The sequence below is a fragment of the Ceratosolen solmsi genome, unplaced genomic scaffold, assembly GCF_000503995.2.
Source record: "Ceratosolen solmsi marchali unplaced genomic scaffold, CerSol_1.0 scaffold10, whole genome shotgun sequence".
Lineage (NCBI taxonomy): Eukaryota > Metazoa > Arthropoda > Insecta > Hymenoptera > Agaonidae > Ceratosolen > Ceratosolen solmsi.
The window spans coordinates 22341105-22364405 of NW_011948412.1; the positions used below are offsets into that span (position 1 = coordinate 22341105).

At 22.2% G+C, this 23301-nt stretch overlaps 1 protein-coding gene across 1 annotated transcript in view; it reads left to right on the forward strand.

Moving 5' to 3' along the window:
• The first annotated feature begins 15342 nt into the window (after positions 1–15342).
• ATP8A (ATPase phospholipid transporting 8A1) overlaps positions 15343–23301 on the forward strand; it is a 36946-nt gene continuing 28987 nt past the window's right edge. Inside the window, exon 1 of the mRNA XM_011499775.1 lies at positions 15343–15632. Within this exon, the coding sequence (XP_011498077.1) occupies positions 15380–15632 (253 nt within the window). The 5' untranslated portion in view covers positions 15343–15379. The remainder of the gene's footprint in view (positions 15633–23301) is intronic.

Genomic DNA, 23301 nt, shown 5'->3' on the forward strand with positions numbered 1-23301 from the left:
TTTTAAGTCACATATACAAGGACAAGAGCGAACCAATGGGAATGATTATTACACAAACGACAGCGATAAGATCGGATAAACCCTTAGTATATTATTTTGCACAAGCCTTGGAATATCGATTGAAATATTTTAATTGATATTGATCTTTTTGATTGTTATTTTAGATAGTACAATGCGAGAGACTTATTTTCAAATATTTTTTATTATTCGATAAATAGAATTTTCAAATATATTAATAAATTAAAGTACAAAAACTGTATAAAATACTTGTCTTTACTAAATTGTAGATAATAAGAGCAATTAACAAATAAATTATAACTTCACATAAGTTAAAAAAGTATTCGTTACAAGGGTATAGCTTTGGTTACGATTACTACCAAGAAGTTTTAAACCTGACAATTATACAATTTAATTGAGCAAAATTTAATGTAGATAGTAAAATTATAATATTTCGAATTGGATTTATAAATTCTTAATAACTTTTTAATATAAATAAACAGTAACTTAATAATTCATATTTAGTAATTTATTATATTTTGATATGTTCAAATATCAATTATCAGATTTATCAAACGTTATGGTTAAGTCTAGACATTAGTAAATAATAAAATATCTATTCATCCATCTGTGTATTTGGATGCTTTTTAAATATATATATATATATTTATTTATTTATTTATTTAAATACTTAACCAGAACGTTTGATAAATCTAACGATTTATATTATTATTATTATTATTATTATTATTATTATTATTATTATTATTATTATTATTATTCATTTCGAATCCATTCGCGATGTGCACAGCATTCTTTTTCTAAAAAAAACTTTAAACCTAATTATCGTGCCTTTATAAAATTTGATTAAATAATCTTCTAAATTTCCATTAGGTAAGAGTCATTCTTGAATTTGAAGATTCACTCAAAATGTTTATTATTACTCGCACACGAATGATTTTAAGTATAATATATAAGCTGATGTCATGATAGTCTACGTTTGACATCAAGTATTTATACAAGATAAATGTCCGTTTTGAGAGTATTTTAATCATTGTGTAAATTACATATATTTTATAAAAATTAAATGTAATATATCAAAAAAAAAAAAAAAAAAAAATTAAAAATATTAAATATTGATTTGTATTATGTAGGAAGATGACCACTTGAAAAATATAATTAAAATTCTATTATAAGAATTAATTCTGTACTCAATTAATTTTGTCTCAAGTACATTATGAGGAAATAAAACTTAGTATAAAATAAAACTTAAGATATATATATTTGTTTATTATACTGTTATAATATTTCATGATGAATATAAAATAAAATTATTATACATGATTCACTTAAAATGTGAATTCTAATATTAACGAATAAAAATCATTGATGCTATCTATTAATTTTTTATAAAAATTTGTTTGTTAATTAAATAAAATGAATATAATTATTAATACATTATACTGTGAATTTCTGAAAAATACTAATTCACTTAATTATTATTGATAGAATATATAAATGAAAATAAAGGAAATTAAAATTTTTAATTTTAGTGAAAATATTAGCGATTTCTAATTTTAATCATCTATTTTTAATCTATTTTTAATTGCTAATATTAGTAATGATTAAATAATTCATCGAAACAAATATTATTCAATCAAAATTAATTAATACTAAAGAAAATAATAAAAATTAATTAGAGCATTTAGTAAAATAAAAAAACTGAAAATTCTTTTGAAGGGTAGATTAATAAATGATTATAGTTTTATACCAATATGACTATTTTTAAAATTATTCTAGTATATTTTACTAAAAAATCGTAAGGATAATATAGTCAATCCATGGTAAATATCATACTGAAATAACATAATACGTTATTTATAAAGAATAACATCAAGTATTAAAGAATATTATATTATTAAAATATAATATTATCAAAACACCATTGTACCTTTAATATATATAAAAAAGTCAGAGTCTGAATGAGAAATAATAAATTTTATAAAAGATTATTTTTTCACTATTTTACAAGTTTCTTCTGTTTTCGAATTTTTCGAATAGATAAGAGCTTGTATACTTATCTTATAAAACTATCTTGTCCTGTAACTTCCCTCCCCCACCTGCCCACCAATTCTCCTTCCCGCTTCAAATAATGCTTCAACATTAAGTAAATATAGATATTGAATGTCGAAGATAATTAACGTTTTTCACGAGTTATGACCAAAGTTCCTCCGACCCTTTCTGTTCACTCAACCCTCAGCCAAATGCATCTTTTTATATACGCATATTTATGTACTCGATAACTTATGCACGCAAACTCGCGCGCATTGCCGGAACTCGTTTTCAGAGTGTGGCGCGCGTCCGTGAGCGTAAAAGCACAGTCTTGCACAGTTGAAATGATGGGCTCGGCGGCTTTGCGGGTCCCGCTGATATAGAATAGGCGGCAGTGACGATAGGGTCGTCGTCGGGTTCGCACACTTTTTACCAAAGCCGAAGCAATGGTCGCTGCTCAAGGGGGATAACGGCGCGGTGCCGTACGAGACGCATCAATGTAGTAAGTACATTCATTCGGCCGCGTGCCAATTTGACGGCCAGCATTTGCAGTGAGAGAGTGGACCTTTCCTGTGGCAGGAAAAAAGCACCGGAATCGATGAAAAAAAAAGAAATCCAACGTTGTTAATTGAGCTGGCCAGCTAATAGTGTTGGAACCATGTAATAACAATGAAATATAACAAAGGGTCGTGTAAGTCATTGTCTCAGGAATTGATTGCGAAATTAAGAAGGGTAATTTGTCTTTGGTGAGCGAAAAATACACGCATCGACCATCCTTGTGGAATAAAATGAGATTGAAACTTACTTTTTAGATACACGACGGTACTTGACTAAAAGTGTGACTTTGACTAGTTGGTAGAAGTTTCGGACTAAATAAATACGCCTAGAAAATTATATGGTAGAATTTTTATCGTAATTAAATTAAAAGTAAATATCAAATCTTTTAATTAATAAATATAAAAATGTTTTTATATTATAATATTACATACGTGTGTGTTTTTTTTTTGTTTCTCTGGTTTACATCGATTTTACGATTATATGATGAAAGTTATTTAAAAAATTAAGAAACATTTACAGTGATTATTCAAAGATACTTACAATGGCATTCTTTTTCAATATTTCGAAAGTTAATCTGAAATTATTCGCGTCGAATTTATATTTTCAATGGATATGGAAATAAAAGTAAAAGTTTTATAAAAATTGTATTTTTATTGTTTACTAGATATTACGTTTTATTAAAACACTTCAATTTTTGGCACATACATGTTTAGAATGTCTAGAATCTATCATCAGCTCGTTCCATGCACACCTTTATCGAAACTGTTTACAAACCGCTACAGAAATTGCAATCGTATTGCTAAACCAAAACTACTTTTTTATGATATTTCTTTAATAATACTACGTAGCTGTCACTTGCATATCTAGACATGTCTATTCCACATATATTTATAAAAAAATTCATGAAAATAAAGAGATTTATTTCTGTTCTATTATATTATCATCTTTTATCTGCTGAATCTCATGCTATATTTATGCTATAATTAAGCCATTATTATTAACTATTGTTAAAATTCTGTAATAACTCCTTCAATAACTTATCTGGGAAGTTATATTAAAATGAATAATTAATTACATACATACTTAGACATTACATACTTTCAATACATAAATAGATTAATAAATAAAAGTATATTTAAACGTAACGAAAATCATATATAAAATTATGTGTGATCTGGAACGAAATTAATTTATATTATGAAATATTTTTCAAAGATATAGTAAATAAATTTAGAAAATAACGTTTTGTTCTGCTTAACATTACCTAGAAAAGAGTTATGTTCCATTTATTTCAAATAAAAGCGCTCATTATGAAATAACCTGCTAATACTTTTCATAAATAATATAATATCAAAAAGTATATTAAAATCCTATATATATATATATATATATATATACATCAACACTCCTTTTTATTAATTGACCATCAAATAACGATGACATATTTTACCTAAAATAAATTTTTTGATAAGTTAATTACTAATTTATTAAATTTCATTACAATTAGTTGAATTTGTAGATTTTATTATACAATCTAATAATTAAGTTATAATATCTCTATAGCTGTTACAGAGATGAAAAAAGGACTTAAGATCGATTAAAATTTTATTCGATGCTTCATTGCATTTTATTTTTAAAACAGTACGAAAAATAATATTTTATTTACTTCGAACCCAATTATATAAATTGTTTTCCATTTTATATTACATCGTTATTTCTACGATGGTTAAATTACCAACTTTATCCTTACGCGTTGTTGCTTCCTTTTCACATTCCTTTGGCAAATCCACAATCATTAATTCATCAACGTCTCGCTAATAATACGAAATCATACTGTTATTGTTTTATCGTACGTTTCGTTCATATGCTACAAAGCATCGTCACTTTATTGATTCCCAAGCCTAACGCTCAACTTGATTTGTGAGGAACCATTCGATGTTCTCCGTCGATCATAACTTAGCTAACTAAACAATTGTCAAATTCAATGATTTACGAAAAAACTTTGAAGTTTCAATTTATGCACCATCTTTGCAATGTAGTTACTATTTTTATTATTCTTCAAACATGAAAAAAAATTTTTTCATAGAAAATGAAGTTTTTTCAAGTTTTAATAAACAATACATCAAATATTTTACCATAATACAGGACATTAAAAAAAAAATTAACATTTGTGAAAAAATAATGATAAAATAAGTATATGATTTGTTTCAAGTTGTTGAAAAAATCGATAAGTTTGACATTTCATTCAGTCAATGGTATTTATCTTTCTATCAAAATCTATTGCGAAGAGACAAATGTTTAGAGAACGTGTTTAATGTTTTAAGCTTTGTGGATATTTCGGTTCAATCGGTACAATTTTGTTCATCAAACGTGTAGTCAGCATATTGCACATAAATTTAAGAAAACACTTCGTGATATACTGTAAATTAGCTTAAATATTAAGTACTCTACTACGCTTTTGCATCTGTAATGAAAGTGTTAGACTTGTATCATCTTGTTAATACACTAATTTAAGCACGCGATTCCTAGTTATTGATTTTACTGTGATACAAAATGATTGAGAGGAGCACAAAGTTTGTTCATTATCGTTGTCAAATAGTATGGAGTAACACGCCATGTATATCAACTCTAAAAAATATCACTTTCCAATTTTTCTCTCCAATTTTTCTGTGTATCTATAAACGAGCATTTTCTGAATGTAAAAAAATTAATCTATTATTTTTATTATATATGTAAAAATTTTGATGTGATCGATCGCAATTCTCAAATAGGCTATTTCAACAAATCTAGCAATGAACATTTTTATCATTGCAAAATTAAAAAAAAATATACTTAACTTTTTTTTACTAAGTGATTTTGTAGATTTTTTACTATGTATGCGAAATTGTTGTGAATATTATGAGGTTTGATTTTATCTAATATCGAAATTGCATAAATGATTGGTAAACGAGCAAAATTTAATATAAAATTTTTTTTTCAAATATGTACACTTGGTTTTTGTATAAATTACATCATTCATATGTACCAATATTTTCAATTATGTTTCTTCTATTATAAGCCTTTTGTACAATAAAAATAATGATGTTTTAAACTATATAATTGAACCCAAAAGAATATTATGTTATACTAATAGGAATGTTTCTTTACGATTTTTTTATAACTATAATAAAGACGAATTTTTCAGAAACTTTAATATCAATGTATTTTAAACAGAGATTTTTTATGATAAGGATCTTCAATGTATGTGTAAACCAGAATACGCAATTGAATTATAGAATACAGAATATGGAATTATAGTTTCCATAAATTATTACTGAGGAAGTATTTTAAGTTAAATTAATATTTTCAATTATTTAAAAATTTAGTTAAAGGGTTTATTTAAAAAAACAATTATTTAATATTTATATATTATGCTGAATCAGGATTTGCTATGGTTTTTAATTATCTGTTCTCATATTTGATTTGATTTATTTTGCTATTTAATATTATTGAATAATTATAGATATAATATTATTATATTTATTTATAGTTAAAGGTTATTAAGATTAAATCATAAAATTTCAATTGATATTGTTTTCTCACTTATGTATGACCACTGTTAATGTATATGTTATTTTGATAAAAAGGTACTTAAATATGCATACATATATTCATATTGAATTATATGAAAACAATTTTATGACTGCTATAAATATAATTTTATAACTTCAAATTAATTAATAATTTTAGGCTTAGTTCATTTAGAAAATTATTTAGAAATTTATTTCTAAATTGATACTTTTCAAATAGTAAATTTCGGAATGATAAATAACATTTTACACGTATACTCAATCAGCAATTATTGCTAAATTATTACGTACTGGAGTTAAAATAATTTTGATACATGTAATTCGTTAAATATTGTTTATAAACATACAGTATAAAATTTTTCATTACATTCATATTTTATTATTAGAAACAAAAATAAAATTAATTCACCTTCGTAGGGTTTGCACATTTCAATTTTATATAAATCAAAGAATTTATTATTATTTATTATAATTTATTATAATATCTTACTTAAATTTTTATATTTTCAATATTATTAGTAATTAATTATCATACATAGATTAAAAAACTGATTTTTAACTGTATTGACATTTGAAATAAGTGAGAAGTTATGGACTTCAACAAATTTTCAAGTTAAATATTTCTGTTTTTTTTTTTTATTATTACAGAGCAAAATTAAAAATTATTAAAATTAAAAAAGATTATTGAATTATTCATAGTAAATCATGCAAATTATTAAATGGTAAATTTATAAAATAATATGTCAAAAACAGGAGTAATATATAATCTAACTTGAGAAATAATTCATCCGAAAGCTAATAATTTTTATTCAATGTAACAGTTTCAGCAATCTATAATAATACCCTTTACACTTATTAGAAATAATGTAATGATCGAATGCTATTAAATTATGAGATTTCTATAAAACTACGATTGGCTAGTATAATGTAGAATGTAGTTTGACAATGATACTCAATAGTAGCTGGGAATATTTAGCAAAAATTAAAGCGATTTGATGTAATTCTTCTAAGTAAACATTTCAATTTGTATTTTTAAATAAATTCATTTTATGAACATTTAATACTTTAGTGTAGATAAATGTTTGTGCCTTAATTTAATTTTTTTTTTCTAACAAAATTTTTAATAGAATTATATAATATCTTCAACTTCAATTGATCTCCAGTATGTGTATAAATGTAAACAAACATTATAATAGATATCAAAGAGTACTAATATTGTATTTCATATTTACTGGAATGAAAAATTATGAATTAAATTAAATTATTGAATGAATATTAAATTATGAAAAATAAAAAATAAATATAATAATATTAAAGAAACATTCGGCACGTTACATTTGTGACAATAATAAACGAGAAAATCTTGTGAGATGATGCATTTATACTAATATATCTATACATTTATAGTAAGAACCAAATCGTACGTGCGTGTATCATAAATTATGAAGAACAATAGATTTTCAAGATATGAACAGCAACGCTTTTAACCTTGAACTATACTTGCCTATAAATTTTTCATTATAGGTTTATAATTTATTATTGCTCTTTATGAACATGTAGCACAAAAATTTGTACTAACCAATAATATATCGAATCAAATTTTAAACTATTTCAAAGTAAGCCCTATTTTTAATAATGAATTAATTAAAATTTTATCTATTCCAATTTATATCATAACATACAAGACTGATTTTCTTGTAAGTCATAAAATAAAATGTTTCTAAATAATAAAGACAATTCTTAATTTGTGAATTTTAAATATCAATTTTCATTTTTATGAAAAAATCCATATTGAGTACTAATTATTCTTAGAATAATTATTCTTAGAATAATTATTACTCAATAATATCTTATACTTTATACGTATCAGCTTTTAAAAATTGTAGATCGAAGTATTCTCAATAGTCTTTGAAAAAGTTACTTTTTTTATTTAAAACTAATTTTCAAATAAACCATACAATAATTAATTTTTTATTTTTGTTGAAGCTATTGTTGTTTAAATTTTATGTTTTCTTCGACAAGTAAATCCATATAAGGACAAACATAGTCAATAATTTTTTGTAAATTAATATTTCCTCGTGAATAAAAAAATTCTACCGACTTTTTTTACTTTTAATTTATTATTAAATTTTATTAATAATTAAAAAATTAAATAATAAATAATTTATTATTAAAATATTACATGATTTTTTAAACTTTATCATATAATCGATTAAATTATTTATAGGTCTTTCATTTTTTATTTGAAATTAATTCTAACTGTCTTTCAACTGATTTTTCATTTAACATTGAAGTTTGACTAAATGAAACGATTATACCAATTATTAATAAATGAATTTATTAGATGTATAATTTTTTATCTTATAAAAAATTTAGAAAAAACAAAGCCCACACACAATAATAGTATCTACACTTCTCACAACTAATTGATAGTTCGAATACAAAAAGCATTGAACAGTAAGTTGGTGAATTGCAATTCATCTTTATAGTGTATAAATAAGAGATAATAAATATGAAAAAATATATTATATAATTTAGAATATAAAAAATTCTTAATTTTATTATTTATAAATAATCTGTTTTATTAAATAAATCAATTAAATCGTTAAGAATATTACGACTGCACATGACCCACTGAGGTTAGATTAATTTTTAATATCGTAACTGCTTATTATAAAGTACGATGTGTTCCATTTGTATCTCCAATATAAATTTCGAAATCCTAGTATACGTTTAAATTTATAAAAAGAAATAAAATAATTAGTAAAACAAAGGTTGCAATATTAGAAATTTAAATAATACGTATAATAAAAATGTTACCCAATTTCTTTAAGTATTTCAAGAGATGATTTTTTGGAGAGTTAATTTATTGGTGCAAAATACACTTTATTTCACAGTAATATACAAATATAAAACAATAAAATTGAGTAATATAAACGTTTATGTATATATTTTTTAAATTGTTCTACTCTAAATTCGTTAGTACATGTGTAAAAAAATAAAGTCATCAGAATAATGTAGTAGATTAAAATTGCAGTGTTAAATTAACAAATTATAGTATAGTTTTCACTTCATACAATAAGAATAGTAAAATATGCATATAATCTCATTTAATCACAATTGATTATCCAAAAATATTGCACGAGTACAAAGATTTTATGTGCTTTTTTCAATTCAAAACGTCTGATTACTAATAATTATAAATCTGATATTTATATTAGTGGCAATTCTTTTAGTATTCATAAATCCTAAATATATTTTAATCAGTTTAGAACTTGTAAAATATAAACTATATATTTTTATAATAATAAATACTTATTTCTTAATATTTTTTATATTACCAAATTTAATATTAATTTTAATTTACATTTTACATATTAAATATTTAAGATGATAATCTTTTTTATGAATTGATAATTTATTTTTCTTTCATTTTATAATTATATTTGATATTGATTATATGATAAACATATAGAATATAATTATTTAAAAACATCCATCTTACTAAAATTGTTTACTACGAAATATCATTAATTCTGTCTATTTATACAAAAGTTTGAGTAAATATAGATAAATTAAAGGAATACATTTATTAAAGTGAAAATATTGTTTTTGTAATTGATATTTTAAAATTTCAATTAAAACAAAATATTTATAACTAATAAAACTATTAGAATTCAAAATGTTTTTCTTCGAAGTTTTAGTTAAATGATCGAAGAAATACGTTTCTAAAATAGCTAATTTTATTTAACATAAACTGATATTTGATAAAATAGTGCACAGGTTTTATCAAAAGTTTATTTAATACCAACAATATTATTAAAAAATTATTTCAATAACATAAGAGGATATATAGAAAAATCTAATACATATATTCCAATAACATATTGCTTGATTTATATGAATCCAAAAGTATTTTATATATTTTTGAATTATTAATTGTTTTAGATATTAAATAATTCGATATCTTTTCATTTATCGCTTATATTTATAGGAAAATATATTTTCCTTGAGAGAAAGCACTACAATGATCGTTTATACAAAAAAAAAGAAAAATGCATGGGGCTTGATGCATGGGTTTATTTTTCCATTGATTGCCATTGTTTTCCATTTTTTAATGACTTCCATTTTTTTGAAGTTATATTAAGAAAAATTATCTGAAATTTATTTTAAATATGTTTCGGTTATACATATGAAAATTAATTATTGACTGGTGAATTTGATCCTCCGAAAGATGATAAGATGCTTGCGCATGTGAAAGATTAAAGTATTTAATAGTTTCTTCACTAAATGTATGAAATAGATTTTATGTATTCTAAAGTTATGTGATTAATGTATTTTGAAGCAAAGAGCTTATTAATTACATACCACGAAGTCTAACAATAAACTTAAGGCTTTTATGTAACTTTTCAGAAAGTTTTTTATGTGGCGAAAAGTTGGCAGTAAATTATGGTACTGACGCGATGAGGTTGTTGCTATTTTATATATACAAAAATAATCAACAATAAGAAATAAATATATTAATATTTCTCCAACAAATCAAAAACTACTATAAATGTAATAATGTTACATTATGATGGAAATTATGATAAACTATGACAGAGTGTTTCAATTATGATGGAAAATTAAAGTAATAAATATATAGTATATATATATATTATAGTATAAATATAATATAGTATTTTATATTTATATAAACAATAATATAGTATAAATATAAAGTAATAAATAGATCGATTGAAATAATACAAAAAAAATATTTTTAACACATTTGGTATGTATTATCACAAAATCAAATGTTGAGTTAACTAAGTATTTTATAAACTAAATATAGTCTTAGAAGAAGTAAACATTTTTTAATGCATAGTTTGTTTTCATTTCTATTTCACATAAATATTTTATATTTATTGCTTTTAAGAATAAATATCATTACATATTCGTATGTATGGATTTCAATTATTATATTATTTTATACCAACTCAACTTCAAAAGTTGAAAGTAAATTTTAAAATTAAATTCATTTTATAAATTTATTAATACAAATAATATTATCTATAGAAATACACCGAATTACAGGGTATTATAATAGCAACATATAATTGGAAATAATTATTTATAGTCTGATGATTATTTTTAGATTTAATAACATATTTAATTGTAATTCTTTTCTTACTATTATTATCTTACTATTCATTTTTTTAATGGAATCGACTATGAATTATAATATATAAAAAAAAATATTTTGATTATGAATATATGTTTAATATCAATATATGTTTGATTATAAATATTTTGAATATCAATAGAATATGTTAAATGCTTGATTAGTATTGAACGCTAAAAATATCTACATATTAAAAATAAAAATATTATTGTTAATACGCAATTTTTAAATAAAAAGGTAATAAATAGTTTAAATACAAATCTATATTTATTTTGAGTAATAATCAATGTTAAATTAAAAAATTATGTATTAGGGATATCTTTAAGCTATAGTTAAAAAAAAGATTAATAAAGTTAAAAATGAAAGTTTTGCAATTAATTTATATATTTTCTATACATATGCATAATAAATTAGATAATTTGTATATATTATATATATATTTATATATATATATATATATATATATATATATATATATATATATATTTAATAAAAGCAGAATAAAAGCATCTTATTGTATTAATCTTTATTATTCGGTTTAGCTCACTTTTATAAGGAAACCAACTAATAAGAATTATGAGTGAAATTATATTCAATGATATTTTAAATCTTTCAATTTTGAGCTTAATATTTATACTTATATTAATATTCATCCATTCACATTTCATAAAAATTTAAAAGTTTTTGTAAATTGTAGAGTAAAACGATTTTGTAAAACTATAATAAAATATAGACAGCAGAGTATTGTTAAAATGGAAAAATTGATATTATTAGAAAGCCTCATTGATTATGTAAAAATTAAGTCACTCAAAATTCTATGCCTAAGAGATGCTTACATTTATATTTTTTAAAGTTTAGTTATAGATGGCTATTTAATTCTGACGAAATCATATTACTGCTAATTAAATAAATTTTGTATACATATAATAATGTGTGATTATAGAATATGGCTTTATATTTTCCATTTCATTATTCGAGAATTCAAAATAAAAATAAAGTTTCCCATAATTAGATTCTATTTTAAACCGTGAATCATTATATTTAACATCATCATAATCATATTTAACATTTTTTAAAATATCAAAACAGTGTTTATTTTATAATTTGAATTATAGTAGTATTATTTATTCATGTTTACATATATAAAAAAATATTATTTATATTTACATTCATTTATAGCTCCGATACGTTTTTTGTTTTTTGTAATAATACATAGAATGTTGGAAATGTATTTATTTAAGGTATTTATTTAAAAATTTACTTATAATGTCACAAATTTTATATAATGTAGAAAAAGTTTCAAAAAATTTTCCTTTTCACGTCAAAATATTAATCAGCAGTCTTGTCTATCTGCGACTTTGCCGTAACTTCGTTAACACCAATTCTTCTTATTCTTTTAATAAAATCGACACTGTTACCTAAATATTTCAAGAATTATTCCAGATAATAATAATCGTTTAAGTGGTTTTCTTCATCATGCTTACAATCGAGCATCAAAACATCTACGACATAGTGTAGCGATGAAATTTCATGGCCTCGTTCCGTTTGGCTCCAGCGCGGAGTGAATGTTTCGCAATCCATTCTCAAAATGCCGACATTCCAATATGCGATACATGCTACTTTGCGTTCCCTTGCAGCCTCGATCTAATTTATACGAGTTCTAAAAAACTTGCCCTAATTCCTTGTTTCTTTATTATATTCTCACACTTTTCACTTTATTTCCGATTTTTGGAACGTAATTCTCATTTCACATCAATGATGAATCAACAATTGTATACTAATAGAAGGGAAAATTCGAATGGCTAATATATTACTTATGCTTTATTGATGTGCTTTCATATATTCTGCATCATGCATGTGTAATTGTAATTGGTACATTGAATTTTTGAGCCTTATTAAGAGCATGAAAAGTCGTATATTAAAATATGAATGAAATATTGTAATTATGGATTAGCTGAAAATTCAGCTCATCACCAACTTTAAATTAATATATTTTTAATTATTCATGTACATTATTAATGATTTGTGAGTAATTTAAAAAATAATAATTTATAATTAATTCTGTTGATAATTTCCTAATTTTTATCAATATATTTATTAATTCATATTAATTATATTTAAAACGATGATTTAATATTATTTAATTTATAATTTATTATTTAATATATAATATAAATAATATTGAATATTTAATTTAATTTAAAGTATTGTAAATTTGCATAATGTTTATGTAAAGGTGGAAATTTCAGAACTAGAAGCCATTCTGTAAATAACTTAGAACTTGAAATCAAAACACACAATATTTATTAAATAACTGATTTCATCATTCATTAAATGTATAGATTATAAAATGTTCAAATATATTTTATAAATAAAGATAGTTTTAGTATAAATAAATTTTTGTTATTATTTTAAATTTGATTTATAGTAGAATACATTAGTTTACGAATGATATATGCTTTTATTATTTTTTTACCTTAATAATATAAAGTTAATTGTTAAGTACATATATAATATTTAATATCTTTACACCTCATATAAAGCCATTAAACATTTGTAAACGAAAGTTATGCGTAATATCTATTGTTGGTAATGTAATGGATTTAATACGTAAAACTGTAATTAAAATACATGTAATAAAGTTGCTTGTTATTTGACCTACGAATAATAAGTGGAAATACTGGATTTATATTTAATGCACTATTATTCTTAATATTGTTTAATAAAAATATAAATAAACTTAAAGCCTTCATACGAATATCAATTTCATGTTAAACATAGTTTTAATGATATTTAAAATACAATTACAAACAATTCAGATTCAATTTTATTTAACTTAAAAATTATCTTAAACAAACTATTACAATACAATATTTATTGTTAGGAAAGTAATGATTGTTTCAACATCATAATTCTCGCTTTTGTGTTATTATTTCTTAGATTTCATCATTGCTTCATACCTCAGTCGCTTAATCACATTAGGAACGCATTTTCGTTCTATATATTTTATTTTATTCTATCATATATCATGTATAAGAAGCTATTTAGAATATAAATTTTTATTATTTCATATTACAGATATTATTTCATTTATTATTTTCGTCTTTGTCTACAACTATTATAATTTAAGGATCTTACAAATTGGATATAATTATTCATAATATAATTTTTTATGCATTGATGACAAAAGTAAGTCGACTCTTTCGTTGCTTGTTTTTTCATTAACATAATTAAATAATTCTCGAAATTTATTCTTATATTAATGCCAGTATATTACAATATTCACTCATTGTCAAGTTTTTGTATTCATTTTCATAAATTAAATGAATAGCCCAACTTCAATTAAATTTTTTTTTATGCTTTTGTAAATTCTTAATTTTAAAATTTAAAAGGAATTAATTTTTCTTAATTAACATTTAGTGAAAAGAAATGTAATGTTAATTTGAAACCCAATAAAATGATATTTCAATCTTGTTACAATTACTAGCTCTTATGCAAATAATCTACTTGAAGCAATTCTTCACTTTAGTCCAATCATTTACTCTAATTTCGATAAAATACATTTCAATTATGGTAAAAGAAACACGCATTCTAATTTTATAATTTATCACTTTACAAGCTTCCAACCTTTTTTATTGTGAGAAACAGTATTATAACAGCCTTTATTTTAAATATCTTATAGACCATCTGTTCCATTTCTATTAAATTTTCTATATCATTTTTTTGTATAAATATCATTAAGTTTCAGTGAAGAATTACCTCTTGTTTGTTCCAGGAACATTTAAATGTGCACATTATCATTCCACATTAAGTGGACCTTTTCAGATTACACGACAAGCTTTTCTTTTATAAAATCAATGGAATGACTTGTCTAAGAAAATAAAGCAAAGGCTCTTCTACCGCATTGCAGGTCCCGGCTCCAGAAATGTGGTCGCCGTCGAGGGGGTCACCCGGGCCACGCGGTCGGCTACAGAGGCTTCCACCGAGCCCTGGGTCTCTGCGTCCATTCACACCCCCGGATCTCTCTTCGATTCCACACATGGACGATGAGTTGACACAACTCGGCGAGCGCTTTCATAATGACGAGGAGTTGAGTCAGAGGCAGGAAGCAGAGTTGGGGCCTTACATCATTGGCAGCCCAATCAATCTTGGAAACATTGACAACGTTGACAGTCGTATTAAGCTCAGGCTCGGATCTCTCCGCAGGGCATCCACCAGAAGCAAGAACCAGCAGCAGCATATTGAGCTCCAGGAGATGATGATCAATCGATTGTCCAGTGAAAATATTGCAGGTGGGACTCAAAAATGTCCTTTACTTGTTATTATTAACAATACTGCTGAGTGCACATTTCTTTATTGGTTCTTTTCTTTACAAAAACATTCCAAGAGTTTCACTATTATCAATTCCATATCTTGATGTCGTATTCAATTTTAAGAGAATCTTCACTAACTTTAATAATTGCAATGAAAAATAGGTCAATTGATTCGACCATCTTTGCATTTTCGATGGATCAAACTTATTCATTTTTTTATATGCATATATTCAATGTTGTCGTATTAAATATCAGTCTTTTATTAAATAAAATTTGTTTAAAAATATTTTAAATAAAGGATGTATTCATAAAAAATTTCATTAAAACTTTAAGGATAACTACTTTAATTTTTAAAAAATAAAATTATGTAAATATTTTATATAGTTAAAACGTATTTCATAAAAATATATTCAATTATAAATATAAGTAATGTTATTCTATATACTAAAAATATATTAATGTAATGTTATACACTAAATTACTTCAATTCTTAGGTAATTAGAGATAAAATGCAAATTTTGTTGCTCTTAAATGTAAAGATTTCAATGCTACAAATGGTTTATATTTTTACGAAGTTGAAAATACAGACACGAGCATTGTTCAAGAAGAAAATATAAATATACGTAAAACAAAATAATAGATCCGGGAGATTTCTAATTGTACATTCCCATTTTTATTTTAAATTTAAAAAATAGTAAATTCTATAGTTTCGAAAGGCCATAAGATAGTTAGCATTAACAATTTTTTTAATGAACTGGTAATCTCAAATTGTTTACGCATATGCTACAGTTTCTGTTATTGTGTAAATCGCTTGTTATATCATAATTAATTTTCTATTACTTCAACTTTTTTTTTTAATTTTTTTTTAATTAAAGTTTGAGCAAAATCACTACTAAATGAAAATTTACTTTCATAAGGTTTTACAAAATTATAAATTCAAGATATTTATAAAAAATTTGCACTTAGTATATAAGGAAAACCAAAGATCCTTGTGAGTAATTTAGAAATAAAAATATTAATTAAATTTGCAAACTTGCATAATTATTTATTGGTTCATTAATATTACGTATACATTTTTTAATATATAATTCGACATAATTTTTCCTAATATATGAAATCAAGTGTATATACAATTCATGTAAAAATTATGATTAGAGATTTATGCGCAATAAACCCATTAGCATAGGTCCAACTTATAATATACTATCTTATAATTATAAGATATATATTGCAATCTAAATCGATCCCATCTATTTCGTTTTAGTTTAACCTTGAAGCCGTAGGTCAACCAAGATACTATGATATTTCGATTTTTCAATCAGTTTAAATTATATGATTTAATTGAAATAATCTTTCATAATTATAAGAATTCAAATTTAACTTTTGTCCTAAATAATATTTCTGACATAAATAATACTATAAAAATAGATTTTTAACAAAAGGATTATGCCTAATTTATCTGAAAAATTAAAGTCTGAAAAATTAATGCAGTACATTCAATAAAATCATACTCAAGATTGCAGAAATGCAATAAGAGATCTTGAATAAACGTCCATGTCCTATTTTATGCATTAACAGCATTCAGTGAAGAATTTAACTTAAATAATTGAATATAGTATAAAAGTACCAAATCGCACCGCTAACTTCAAGTCGTAGGTGTATTAAAAAGTGCAGACGATAAGAAACTTTTAAAAAATCTATCATATTATTTGCTATAAGTATATAAATGTAAAAGTAATAGATATGCTTATTATCTTTTCACATTAAAATAAGAAAAATTATTTTTCATCTCTTGTAGGACATTTCATATCAAAGTTATTTAATCAACGATATTTAAATAGGATTCACTACTTCATAATATCAATTGATGAGTTTAATTTTTGATAAAAAAACTTTCTACAAGCCTTATTTGGAAGTTTTCAATAAATAGTGAATACATCTTGATTCTTTAAAATTACTTTATACCTTTATACAGTCGTGCTTGACGATTAATTAAGAGAATAAGATAATAGTCGTATGTTTTGAAAAATTCAAGATTTTTATAAGCAATATTTTATACAGAAATTTTTAAATACTAATAAAATTCTTTGAAATATTAATTTGTATTAATATTAATAATATTAGCCTCATATATGGCATGTTAAATTATTTAAAACACTGTAGTAACTCGAGTTCGAAAATATGTTCGAATGATTTTTACGTCGATTGCTATTTTTATGATAAGACTTTTTAAAGTTCAATGTTCTTTAATGATAATATTTATATAAGCTAGTATTTTTATATCTGTCCACTTTACTTCATTTTCACTTTTATCACTAACCATCACTGTTAATTATATTTTTTTCTCAGCAGTTTCCTTTATTGAAACTCTTTATGGAAACTCATTTATATATCAGAATAGTTTTTTCTAATAAATTTACAATATTTTAGTTAGTATTCTTTGATTCTATATTATACATAATATCCGAAATATTTTTATAAATCACAAAAATACATAACTTAACATTTTTTATTATAAAACTTTTAAGTTATATTGTAAAAAATATTGGAATTTAAATCCCTTTTGAAAGCATTCAATTAAAATATTCATTATGATTTTATGTAAAAGAAAAGGTAATGCAACATTAAGCTGCCATGAAAAAGACTGAAAAAGATAGTAACGCAAAATAATGACAGGAAAATTAAAATGTATTAATTAAGGTATGGAAATACGACATTTTTTTTAAATCAGTTTTAAAGATTTAGTTAATGAACCTATAAGAATAACCAATTTACTAACAAGTGATAGTAATTTAAAAAAAGGAACCAAAGTAAGAGAATATACCATAAACTTCGATCATAAGTATTTTCTCAATTAACTTTCGGAATAACGACAAAGTCCTTAATCTCCAACCATCCGCATCCAAATAAACATTGCTCAAGAGATTAATGTAATTTTATTACAGAATTAGAACAGCTATTTTATTAAATTTTATAAGTAAATATTTAAGATAAGGTTAAAACTAAAGGTATAAAACTGATTATTAATTATATTTGTGTGTAATGGGTATAAAACTTTTGAAAATAATTAAATTACTGCAACTCTAATGCATAATATTTATATATTTTAATGTTATGCATTAAAATTTTATTATTTCGAATAAAAAGGTTTATATTTGAATACAAGCTTTGATTCTCATAATCTAAATTTATTATATTTATAAATTCATTCAATAAGAACATACTTTTCAAAATTGGTTCCGTGGTATTTCAAGTAAATAATAAAAATTACAAATATATTCTCTATAATCAATGGAAATTTATACGTACGTAAAACTTTATCTAAAAATGTATTGTTCAAGAGCTACTATATTGTTATCAAATAGATTCAAATAAACATTATTGTATCCTTTCAACTTCTAAATACATTTTATATATCATATTATCGTGGGTATTTGTCGGGCACTGGTGCACGTGCCGTTCGCCTTGTAATTGATGCAAATACAATATAAATATAAAATATAAATATTAAATATAAATATAAAATACAAATGTAAAATATAGATTTAATTGATACTCTTGCGAGATAATATAAAACGAACTAATGTTTCAAACATATCCAGACAAACGTATACTCAAATATCTGTATTAATTTCAGAAAATTATTGTTAAACCATAGTTAGCGTCTATATATATCTATCTATATATATATATATATATATATATATATGCATGCATAGCTTTCATATTATATCGAAACTTAAAATAATATTTTTTACAGCTTTTTTACATATAAAGAACTATTTTTGTCAAAATTTTACTGTATTTCGAAAGATATAGACAATAAGTTTTCATTTTATTTTTATTGAAACTACTGTTTCGTTGTAATTACAAATACAATATATTATTATCATATTAACGATATCAATTTAATTATAAATGCTGTATGTATACTCACACCGTATTAAAATTTTAAAATTCCATTAAATTTTAAAATGATTTCATAATAATTAAAATGTATAGTAATGTTATTAATATAATATTAAATTTCATATAACGATTGTACTTTAAATAATTAATTTTATTTATAATGAATATAAAAAGTGCATAGCACTATTTCGATAAAGCCTAATTATTGAAAGGAAGGTAAAATCAATTTCATTTAATTTCTTTACATGGCATATGAATGAATTATCATGTATTTGAACTATAGAATCGAATATAATTTTAATGAATAACGACAATAGCATGTATCCAAGTAAAGAAAAATATATAACGGTTCAGTTTAGACTCATTATTGGACATAATGTAAAGGTGATCTATCGTTGACTAGGTTTTAAAAATTTTTTTTTAGATATCAAGGAAAATATAAGAAGCAATATATTCTTTTTATAATTACAAGTAGCAAGTATATTAATAATATTACATTACGAGAAATTAAAATTTGATACATCTAAAATCGGTTAAAATAGCGAAGCCCTTTCATAGTCAATTAAACAAATAAAACTATATTTATTTTATGTATTAACTACAAACAAAAAATAAATATATGTTTTGATTAAAAAATTTAATTATGAATTGATTGCAAAAAGAGTTATTCATATTTTTATTTAAATATTAAAAATTTTGTAAAACCTGAACTCTAGTTATCACTCATATTTATTATTATATTTATATTTATATTTATATTTATATTTATATTTATACTCATATTTATTTTTAATATTTTTAATTTTTTTTAATTTTATATTTTAAGCTACTAAAGAAATTAAATTTGTACAAAATCGTTTTAAAAATAAGTAAGTAAGAATAATTACCAAATCTTTATGATATTGTATTTAAGAAATGGAATATTAATACTTTAATTAGAAATTCTGTTTTTTTATTTATCATAACATTTGATGATACTTGCATTCCAGGGATAAATTTATAGTTTTTCTTTCTATCTTTTTATCCTTTTTACTGATCATACTTTTTAATATTTGAATCATTTTACATTTAATTAATCATTTTTAAAAATATGCTATTAATTCTATGGAATAATATTATTTATAGTAGATCTACTAATAATATAAATCAAATGTTTTATATAGACAATTTATTTAAAAAATGAATTAGCACATTGCTCGTTTCTATTGTATTTCGTACATATAAAAGTAAAAATAATAGAAAAATACTAGATAGAATTATAGAATTTCAAAATTTTATTAAAATGTATTAAAATTTCTATATGCTTACATTAATTTTTTCCCAGTATTAACTAATTTTAATATTTAAAAAAAAAAATATTCTTTAATATTTGTGATTTTAGCAAAAATGTAATTTTAACATATAAAGTTTTATTAAAAACGTTATAAATTTCAGTTAAATATAGTTTTATTCAAAATTTCTAAATGCACAAAAGTATTAAAAAGTTAATCAACTGATATGCATTTTATAAATAAAAGAATTTAAAAGCTATTTTAAATCTTTTAGTTTTATAAAAATAAAGGTAAATTAATGAAAAAATTTAATAAAAAACCATAAAGCTTATTATTACTAATTAGTTAGCATCAATTATTATAACTGCTTGCTTGCAATAAGTTGTAATGTAGTAAATGCTTAGAATATTCAAACAATGAATTCTATAAGTTATGCTGAAAATAACCAGCATTTTTTTAATGTAAAATGAATATATATACTTTTTTTTTATTTTAGAGACCTTTTTCAATTGAACTTTAAATATTTTGTATACATAATTATTATTAATATATAAAACATGTTTTTTCATAATGAAGGCAGTTAGATGTAAAGATTAATAATAATATACAATAAATTTATTATATTTTAATAATATAAATAACATATTTTAATTTATAATATTAATTTTCACAAAATAAATAAGCAAATTAAATTTTAATACACATAAGTATATAGTATTAATAATAATTTTATTCTTAAATTATATATTTGGTTGTTTTATTTCCCCATATTTTTCTTCATTTGCTGAATATTTTAATTTAAGATATAATAGTAAATTATAAATAATACATTTTTATTTGAACAGATAGCAATTAAATTGCTATTAATTAATTTATGAATTTAAGATGTAATGAAAATAACCCCCTGTATAAAGTAGGATATACAAACTTGAATGTGTAAAAACCTACATAATATATATATTTTATAATTTTATAAATATATAATCTAATTTTATATAAATATATATTTTAATGATATTCAAATTGGATAGTTGAAAGTTATACCTGACATAAACTAATAGTAAAATAAACATGAAACTTGAGAAAAAATACAATTACCTCGATGTCACATTGATTTGATCAAATAATAATTGAAATATAATGATAATTGAATACAATAATAACTGAATAAATGTAAATACACCTATAATTTTGACATTTTTATTATATCTCTTACGCACAATTATATTTATATTATAAATAATGATAAAATGCAATGGTAATCTTGTAACTTATATTAACAGCTTTATTTGCATAAAAAATAATCCATAAAAATTGTTATCAAAATAACATAACCTTCAAGATTGCAGTAAGGTAGAAACTATTTAATTTCAGGAAAGATAATATATTTATTATATATAGAAGGTGGACATTTTTGTCCTTGGCCTCCCCAGTATGAGAGTTGTATCGAGTGTCGGGCTATATATATTTTATCGATAAAGACCAAATTCTATTTTACCGATCGAGGGTTAAAACGAAAACTCATATTACTTTTAGATTAACCCTATAGTTGGCAGGCACCAGATGCTACATCTTTCTAAAATCTATAAGGATTTAATTTCATGTGCGACTTGAATTCATTTTACAAATTTAATTTTTGAATGATTTAAAAATATTTTGATACCGATACTATAAATTCGATGTAGAAATTATTACTATCTTAAATATGTTATGCAAAGGACCATTGGATTACATTTACATTTACATTAATGTAACATTAGTCCATTTATTTAAAAGTTTTTCGGACTTTAAATAACTCGATATGATTTTTAATAAATATGTTTATTATTAATATGAATATATATACAATAAGATTTCACTTGAACACATATTGATGTGAAATTCATCGATCGCCTTTAATGAATTTTAAGTAGACATTACTCGGTATCAGAAATACATTACTTAAATTATATACTTATGGATTTATTGTAGTATTTAGCTAAAATTAATATAATTCAATACAAATGTTCAAAATAAAATTAATTATTATAAAATAATCTATTCAAGAATAAAAAATTTTTTTATTAATTTTGAATCATAATTAACAAACGTATGTATCATAATAGATTATTTAATAATAGATTATTTAATCTAATAATAAATGGAATATTTCGAAACTTCATAAAATAGAAAATAATTAATAGTTTTTCAGTCAATTTAGTAATGTATTTATGTCATACCACAGCCATTTCAACTAACTAGGTGTATTATTTGAAATAAATTTCTAAATATTCTAAGTAAAATATTTCCTCGAATTATTCCATTAAAAATTAAATTACCTTATATTTATATATTTATATATATATTTCTATTTTAAATTTGAATTATTACTTTATACAGATAATGTATAGATAATTTGCTTATGTAAAAAGTTTATTATATATAACCTTATGATATTATATTTTAAAGTTAATGTAAAACTTGTGATA